This window comes from Indicator indicator, chromosome 12 (genome assembly GCF_027791375.1).
Source record: "Indicator indicator isolate 239-I01 chromosome 12, UM_Iind_1.1, whole genome shotgun sequence".
Lineage (NCBI taxonomy): Eukaryota > Metazoa > Chordata > Aves > Piciformes > Indicatoridae > Indicator > Indicator indicator.
The window spans coordinates 6,731,645-6,741,195 of record NC_072021.1 but is presented as its reverse complement, the minus strand read 5'-3'; the positions used below and the strand labels follow the sequence as shown (position 1 = coordinate 6,741,195).

The window sequence follows — 9,551 nt, the reverse complement described above, 5'->3', positions numbered from 1 at the left end:
GGTCTTTTCATGTGAAGCTCTTTCATGCTCTTATGACTGTGTGTGAGCACGTTGTATCATGCTCAAGGAACATGATGTTATTACAAGATCAAAAGTTACTTGCTGAACTGTTTTCTTTGAGAGAGCCTTTGCTGGGTGGACTACCAGGAGCAGAAAGCAGTAGATTTGAAGAAGGATCACCACCAGTGCTCTTGACATGTAGAGCTGACAGCTTGCAGTCCTTCACTGCATTTGACTACATTACACTAGAGTCTTAGAAGATCTATGTATGTTTTCAGCAGGACTTATTGCTACCTGATGTTCTTCATTTTCTATTTAAATAAGCTTTTCTGCTGTGGTTTAGGAGACAAAACTTCGATTGAGTAAAACAAATTTGCTAGCAAGGGGGCTGCTGAGGACTTAATGCCTCTGACTGCAGCCAGAAAAGCTGCCCCCAGGAGAGGCAAGGCTGCTCTCCTGGGCTTGGCAAGGAGATGCCTGCTCTGCTGGGCACTTCCCGCTTATGTTAGCATAACCCAGCCTATATCTCACACACCCCCAGTAATACCTCATTTTGCCACTGGACTGAGGCCAAAAGCACAAGCATGACAGGGAATATAAAGCAGGAGGTTACTGGAAAGAATCACAAATGAACGTGAGACTAGAGCAAATTCTTGCAAAGAGCAGAAAATGTGAGCTTTGCTGGTAAGGGTTCTTGTGTTTCATGGAACTGTTTATACGATCGGAGCCTTTAATAAGTGCTTTTATTGAGTAGAGTTAGAGAGCAGCTGCAGAAGTCTTCAGTACTTCTGTTAATTATTCTTTTTCTCTGTAGTTTTGGAACTGCAAAATCTCAGAAGAAAACTGCAGACTGACACAGATCAGGGGGATTCCTCAACCATGCACTCTTCTGAAAGAGAGGTGGGAAAGATGACAGGAGCAAAAAGGAAAAGAAATGCAGTCTGGAGGAAGATCCAGGCTGTCCGCTTTAAAGATATCAAAGCCTGGTGTCTGGGAAGGCTGCCCATCGTGAAGTGGCTGCCCATCTACAACTGGAAGGACAATCTGGTTCCTGATACAGCTTCTGGGATGATGCTAGCCATTCAACAGGTGACTCAAGGTATGGCTAACTCAGTTCAGATTGATCTTTTGGAATCTGGTCTTTTTTTCTCGTTCTTCCCCTCCTCCCCCCCCCGCCCCTTCCTCCCTTTCTTAATATTATCCTAAAGCTTTGCTTAAAACAAAGGCATGTTTATGTAGCTAATTAAAATATTTACATGTAGTCTAAATAAAAATATAAGGAAAAAATTTGGTAGTCTGAACTCTTCTGTGTATATAGTAGATGGGCAAATGTAGATAGAGGAAGAATTATTTCACTGTGAGGGTGACAAAACAGTGGAACAGGCTGCCCAGGGTTGTGGAGTCTCCCTCTCTGGAGATATTCAAGACCCACCTGGATGTGTTCCTGTGTGATCTGGTATAGGCAATCCTGCTCTGGCAGGTGGGGTTGACTGGATGATCTCTCAGGGTCCCTTCCAGCCCCTAACATTCTGTGATTCTGTGAGATGCTCTTGCAGCTAATTTCTGTGAGGTGATTTTTACTATTTATCTCATTCCTCTGACAATATTTCAAAAATTTAATATAGGAGAGAAGAGAGCAGTGACTCTGCCCAATGTTTTACCAGTTAAGTGACCACCTTTCTCTGTGCTTCATATGGAAAACAAAATACATCTACATAACTGCATGGTCAGAGATGCTGGTTTGGAAGAAGCATTGCCATTATGTCAGTACCTGTGGAAGCCTAGAGCACAGCAGGAAAAATGAAAAGCTTTCTGTGCAGAAAGGGTTCTCCTCTCACAGCCATGGAGAGGATCTTCCTGCATCTGTGGCTTGTGTGCTTCTAGGTTGATTTAGTGCTATATGACATTGTCTACTACTGTCTATTTTCAAGCAGCAGTACAAAGTAGGGGTGGAGCTATTCCCAATTTGGCAGCATTAAAAAAAAAAAAAAAAGCAAAAAAAGGTAACAACTCCCCAAAACAAAAGCCTGCAGAAACCTAAAGTCCCAATGATCTGGGTTTGTAAAGTGATTGCTAATGGGAAATAAATGCTTTTGTCATTTTTAAATGTTTCTTTCATAGTATGACCTTCTTTTGGCAATGTTTTAAATTTGTCTTGGGCAAATCACAACTTTTTACCTGCCTTAGATGGTCTTTAACTCCTTCCCTTAAGTAAAATATATGTAATACTTCACAGCCATTATCTATATTGGCTATGCTTAACTATAATTCATGATGTTAAATTATAAGCACTGCTTTAACTGAATTATGCTGGAGGTGGAAGCCACTGATTTGTGTAGATATTTGTACTTTTAAAGTAATTAGGAGCATGTACACTGGCATGATTTCACTTTAAAAACCTTAATGCCAGAACACTGCAAAGTATCTGATTTCAGCAGTATGTGTGTATAGAACAACTGTAATTAAAATGCTGCTAACAACAGTCTGTTGAAAGTCATCAAAAATGTGAAGTTAACCAGCAGGTCTGCACTGCTGGTAGATTTAGCCAGGTTTTTCCTGTTTCAGTCTTGTAACAAGAAGCAATTAAATGTACCAGGTCTCTGTAAGAAGATCCAGTGGAGACAGAAAATATTTGTTTTGGTTTTCTAAATTATTATTAAGCACACTAGAAATAATTTTATCCTTTTTGTATGCTATTTAAAACCAAATACATTAAAACTGCTCCCTCCTGCTATCCTGTTTTTCCCCTCTCTCTCTCCTCACTGCTTCTCAAGATATCAGAATGATTTTAGGGGATGGAAAAGGAGGCGAGTTAGACTCATCAAAATATTTGATCATGTTTGTGATGCTTTAACTTGAATGCAACATATTTATTTTGACCCTGCTTGCACCAGCTCTTTTCCCATTACAGGACTACCTCTAAAGTTTTGTCAGAGAGAGTTATGCAAGAGAATAGCATCATAGAATCACAGAATGGTTTGGGTTGGAAGGGACTTCCCAGGGTCACCTAGTCCAACCCCTTCTGCAGTCAGCAGGGACATCCTTCACTAGATCAGGTTGCCCAGAGCCTCATTGAGCCTCTCCTTCAATACTTCCAGGGATGGGGTCTCAACTACCTCCCTGGGCAACCTGTTCCAGTGTTCTACTACCTTCATGGTAAAGAACTTGTTCCTAAAAGTAAACACTTCTGTATTTTATGTAGCATGAATGGAAAACACCCCAAAATTGTGTCTGTTTCTTTCCATCCACAATATAAATCAACAGATTTTGTAGTAAAATGAAAGGCAGAAATTCTAGCAACAGTAGGAAAAAACTTAGTAAGGCAGTAATAACTGAGATGCAGAGCACAGCATCATTTAGTGCTGCAGCAACATGTTGAAGTCAAGTCAGTTATATGGAAATAAACTTGAGCTATGGAAGTATATGGAAAAATCTGCATTGATGTGCAACATTCTTCTGTGTGATGAAAGCTGCATACTCCAGGTAGAGATTGGTCCAGTAGCTTGAGAATAATTAAGAAAGATCATCCAGCTGAGCTGGTTTTCACTGGTTTTCACTATTTCCCAGAATCACAATGATAGAGAGATCATCTAGTCCAACCCCCCTGCCAGAGCAGGTCCATCTAGAGCAGGTCGCTCTAGGTGGGGTTTGAATGAGATGGAGATTCCACCACCATTCTAGGCAGCCTATTCCACCCTCCAAGTAAAAAGTTCCTCCTCATGTTTAGATGGAACTTCCTTCTAGTTTGTGCCTCTTGTCCTACTGTGGGATTCCTTACTCATCTGGCATTTGCTGTGCTCAGATTCTTCAGGTTGGCACCTGCTCTGTTCTGGTGTAGGGTGTCCATGGTCCAGCTTCTGGTCTAACTTTTGGATGACATATCTGGCTTCACTTGGTAAAGTAAGGGAAAAAAAGAGGAAAATCACTGTGCTTAGTGATTCACCATAGTGAATGAAACAAAGGTAATGCTTGTAACTGCTCCTCACAGCACTTTTGGAAGTTGTTTCTGGAGAATTCCTGTGCAATAGCAGGTTTTGGTGTATGCTTGTAAGTGAGAGGAGGAAAAAAAGAGCCAGTTAATAGAAATACCAGGAATAGGTCTATGAAAATAATGTTTGCTTGTAAAAAGTCTTTTATAAAGGTATAGAATGGTTCAGAAGAGCTGTTCTAATGCCATCTTTTATGTTAGATAAAGATTTAAAGAGATGCTACCATTCATCTTCTGATTTTCAGGATCAAAATTGCTAGTTTCTAGCTGTGATGTAAACCTTCAAGCTCCTCTAAGAGACCTTCAGATCAGTTACTCGAGACCTCTGAGCTCATACATCAGTTTAGATTTAAATATCTTCCATCATGACGTACATAAACTGGGATCTATGTCCTGTGGTGACAGAGTGTAGGAAAGGTGTAGAAGGCAGGTGTGCTACCTGAGCATTTGGTTGTCTTTACTTCTATGTACAGTGTGGAAGAATTGGATCTTTAGAAAGCAAGGTGTCCCCTTGCCTGACCCTGAGCTGAGGTAAAACCCTGTGCTTCTGTTACCCTCACCACTCTACCCAGTGAGGCAGCTGCCTTCTGAACAGATATTTCCTTCCCGGGAAGCTTTGAACTGAGGTGTATCTATTGATAAGTCAAAACAGATGAGTGGGCTTTTTCCACCTAAAATACTGCCACTGGATCTCTGGATTTGATCTTTAGCTAAGTTGCTGGTGTTTGCCTGCATCCATAAACATGATGCTGCTTGTTTTGAGATAAACATCTGTCCATGTGCTATACTGCATGTACTCAAAAGTTGTCCACGTGGAAGCATGAGGGTATAAGATCCCAAACTTCCACAATTTATCAGGTTTGGGTCTATAGCAGTGTTTGGAATCTTCTAAAAAATGCATCTTCTTGAAGTTAGCTAGCACATGGTTATACTCCATATAGAATTTCTTTATTGCTGCCTTTCCTGTGACCTACCATGAACAAGAAATGCTTTGGCTCAAGCAGGTTTGGGTGGGCTGTTTTTTCCTGGGGCTGGAGAGCCCTTGAGACATATTTCCTTCTAACAGTGAAATATGTAGATGGCATCTGATGAAACTCCTGCCAACTTCTTTCTTCAGCCTGCAAGCCCAATCAAAACTCACTGAGGATTGGTACATTTTGTATATTTTAATTAAAGTTAATTTAATGTTGAGCTGGATTTATTGCTGAACGAATAATGCCTTAACAGCAACTGGAGACCTTGCCATTCAAAAATGAACTCTGCTGCTTCATGCATCCCAGAACTGGTGCCCAGTGTTTTGGAAGGCATGATGCCAGAACTCTATATTTTTTATTTTTTACTTTTTAGTTTTATTTTTTTTTAACTTTTCATGGGGGAACCCCAGCTGTGTCTTCCTAAGGGTGATGGTTGCTATTTTTTCTTTCATTTTTTTCTTTTTTTTCTCTTTTTTTTCTTTTTTCTTCCCTCTTCCCCCCTTCCCCCTTCCCCCCTTCCCCCTTCCCCCCTTTCCCCTTCCCCCTTCCCCCTTCCCATCCTTTCCCCTTCCCCTCCTTTCCCCTTTCCCCTTTCCCCTTTCCCCTTTGCCCTTTGCCCTTTCCCCTTCCCTTCCCTTCCCCCTCTCCCCGCTCTCTCCCTCTCCCCCTCTCTCCCTTCCTTCCATTTGAGCAGTCTAACGGGAGTTAATAATTTTATCCAGGAGTGATCCGTCTTGTAAATACACACCTGGCATACAAATCGCACGTGTGGATGAAATTGAATAAACACATTTGGAAACACAGCCAGAAAAATCTCTTGGAGAATGCATTGGAGATCCATGTAGTTCAGAAGTGATTTATGGAAGAGGGTGTCCAGCTGAACTCTGTTATAATTCTCCCACACAAAGAATAATGATGTAAGCTGATCATGAAATGTAACATGTTAGCAAGTCTATGTGAGGCAATGGTTCATATTTATAAGCTTTCCAGCAGAGGAAAAAAACACTGGTGCTGCTGTGCATACAATATTTCATTTCTAATGCCTATAAAAATTCCTTCAAGGGAATTCAGCCTCTAAACGACCTCTGAGTCCTCTGGAGCCTTAATGTCCAGGTACACTTGTCTTAGCATGACCAGATGTCTGCACAGATGTCTGATCCCTGCCTCTGGGGGATGCCTGAGCACCATGGACAGAGACTGTCCAACCCAGGAGATGTGAGTTCCCTGAAGGAAGAAGAAGAAATGTCATCACCTATAATATTCCAGGTCAGAGAGATCAGGAAAACTCTTGCCCACCAGTTTATCAAAACAAATTCTCTTCTCATGGATTTCCAAAACTCCAGTTCATCTTGGTTAAGGCCTTCTTTAGTCATTGTTGGTCTTTGTTTTCCACAAGATTGATGCTTCTCAGAAGAGTACCTCATAGTTACCTTCTTGCCAGAAACTTCTTATTGGTTTCAGTCTCCATTTATTCCTACTGAGAGGCAGAGGAGTTTCCCTAGAATTCACTTTCAACATATCTCTTCAATTTTATCTTGGAAATGGCCAGATTCTTCAGGTATTATGGCTGATCTGTGTATGACAGTTCATAGAATTCTATGCCTGATAGTCTGTAAATTCTCTGTGGTGTTCAGATATCATGGCAAAGTCACCCTAAAGAGGTCTAAACATTTAATGTCTGGTCATCTGCCAAGAGTCATCTCTTCCTAGGAGTTCCATGAAAAAAGAATGCTATTCTTTTGTTTGGTTCATTTTTTTTTTTAACTCTGTTCTTTTTAGGGACAGAAGGGTTGAGCAACCTCCAACAGATAATTCATGAATGTGTCACACAGTTCTCTTGTTTCTTCTACCATAATACTTGCATATCCTTTCTTTTGGACATCAAAATACAAGTGCCAGTACCTGGAGATCTGGAAAATGGCAGAATAGAGCTGTGCTTTCTCAAAGATACCTTCAACAGAGTTGTCAGATGGTACTGGGAGAGCTCCATTTCAGCTGTTGTGAGATACCGTGAATTCAGGTCCTGTGACTTACACATCAGAGATGTTTATTTCTCATTAAACTGAAGGAGACAGTTGCTTGGGAAGGAAATGCACTGAGGCATCCTTCAATAAAGAGAGAACTGTTGCTAACTCAACATTGTGGGGCTTCTGACAGATTATGGTCTGGTCTTCAGAATCACTTCTTCCATCTTGCTTTTGCATTCTTCATTTGCCTGAAGGTTTGAATGACAGAAGACATAAGGAACAGTTTTAAGCTCTTGGTACTTTGTTTTTAAATAAGTCAAACAGGAGATATAGCCCACAAGTGTAGCCCCAGCAAATGGTGCCATTAGGAAACACAACTACCTGAAGGGAGGTTGGGGGAAGGAGGGGGCAGCCTCTTCTCCCTGGTGACAAGCAACAGGACTAAAGGAAATGGTTTCAAGCTGCACCAGGGGAGGTTTAGGCTGGATATTAGGAAATATTTCTTCACTGAAAGGGTTCTAAACATTGGAGTGGTTTGCCCAAGGCAGTGCTGGAGTCACTCACTCTGAAGGTGTTTAAGCAGCATGTGGACCTGGTGCTTAGGGACGTGGTCTAGGGTTCAGTGCTGAGTTGAGGGTTAGAAACAGAGAACCTGCAAGCATGAGGTGTATGTCTGAAGCACTGAGAGAACCAATACCGAGCGTTCTTGGAGGTAACTTACATTGCTTCCAAAGAATCAGTGTTGAAGAATCTTCCAGAACTGTAGGTTTGTATAGAAAAATTTTAATGAAATATAGTATTGAAAATGTTTTCTGTTTGGGTTGTTTGTTTTTTCTCTTCAGTAATAGTTAACTATCATGGAACTACAAATTAAAGCCTGTCATACGAATCATTAGGGGTCTGATTTGTTGGTTCTCCAAGAAGGTTTGATAGAAGACTCGTTAAGTATGTGCTAATTCTACATTTAGGGCATCTACAGGACATCCTTTTCTTACTACATAATTCTGGAGAAAATCTCTTTTTTTTTCCTGAAGCCTCAAGAGAGTGACCACAACTGCAAATAGCATTTTGAGTGGATTAAGATATATTAGTGTCATTCTGGGTTCCCTAGGCTTGGGATCTGACCACCTTGATATAGTCACATTTAAAAAGAAAATGTTGCAATAACAAAACAATTATTTTATATCTTTATATTTATTTATGTATTTATATTTATTGATATAAACTCCCAAACCAACTTTTGAATGTGTAGCTTTTCATAGTAAGTAGTAAACCATACATGCTTTGTGTGGTGGTTTGAAGGCTATGCCTTTAATTTTTCTTCACAAAGTTTGAGCAGAAAGGTGAAAGAATGTAAATAAATCACTATTGGGTGTAACAAAGAGAAATAATGATTATTCTAAACTATTCCATTGGAGGGAATGGTCCCTGAAGAGTCAGTTCCCTAAACAAAGATTGGAGAGTTCTCTCAGCAATACTAAGAGAGTGCTTTCTGCTCCTCTCTTCTGGCTTCTGCTTTGGCATTTGACCTCTGGGGCCAGGGGGCTTGGTTGTGTTTTTCTGTTAATTGTACATATTTGTGAATGTTGTGAATAGTGTATATTTGTACATACTCATTGCATTTCATTCTAGATTGTAGCTTTGCTTGTTAAGTACAGCCTCATTCACTTCTAAACTGAGTTAGCCTGGTTATTGTCAGTGTGGGAGGCAGTTTTCTTAACCCACCACATTTTGAAACTCCTCACATTAGTTGTAGACTAGTTTCTACTTTGCCTGCTGCTTCACTTAAACTTCTGGTTTGTATATCAGATGTCCAAAAGGCATGGTATAGCTTTCCTCAGAACATATGTATGCATCATGAGCAGATTTCCAGATGCAGAAAATCGTTAACTAGTTGACCATACTCTGATGATTCATAACTCTTTCTATGGAAAATAGTTTCTTATTGCTATAGGTTTGGCATTACCCTAATTAGCAGAAACTATCAACTTAAACTGAGACCACTCCCCAGTGTTTCTACTTGTATCAGCCTCGTTGTTTTGTAGTTACCTGCATTTGACATTTACCAACAGTGGTGCAATATCTCTTGTTTTTCACTGTGGCATGCCAGAGGGTTGTTGCGCATCTGGTGCTAGTCAGAAAAGATGATTTTCAATGTAACTGTGCCCCAAATGTTGTCTGATGATAAGGAGGCAGTTAAGACAAAGAACCACAATATTAATGTATTGTTACCTGAACCCACTCTTCATTCCTTGTTTGCATTTCTTTCTGTGGAATTTATATTCTTATTTGAAAATCTTAATGGCACTGCCATGGAGGCTTCTCTGTATTATCAGTGAAGATTATCTGGGATCCTTATTTTATGATGCACTTCTTTTGAGTGTTATTACTGTTTGGAATGAAAAAATCCCCAAATGTTTCCAGACTTTTGACTAGATCTTGAGCATATGTAATGCGTTGAAGCGAAGTTTAATATGAAAATGAACGAAATGAGCTGAAAGTTGCTACTGATTCTATCTTTAAAAATATTTGAACAATTAGAACATTATATAGCTGCTGAAGAAGCCTTAATTCTTTACTAATTCTGTTTTATAATGGCTCTCTGGTTGTGCACAGGATAGA

At 40.2% G+C, this 9,551-nt stretch overlaps 1 protein-coding gene across 1 annotated transcript in view; it reads left to right on the top strand.

Moving 5' to 3' along the window:
• Positions 1 to 909: 909 nt before the first annotated feature.
• Positions 910 to 9,551, top strand: part of SLC26A7 (solute carrier family 26 member 7) — a 55,466-nt gene continuing 46,824 nt past the window's right edge. The window contains exon 1 of the mRNA XM_054385401.1: positions 910 to 1,099. Coding sequence (XP_054241376.1) covers positions 910 to 1,099 — 190 coding nt within the window. The remainder of the gene's footprint in view (positions 1,100 to 9,551) is intronic.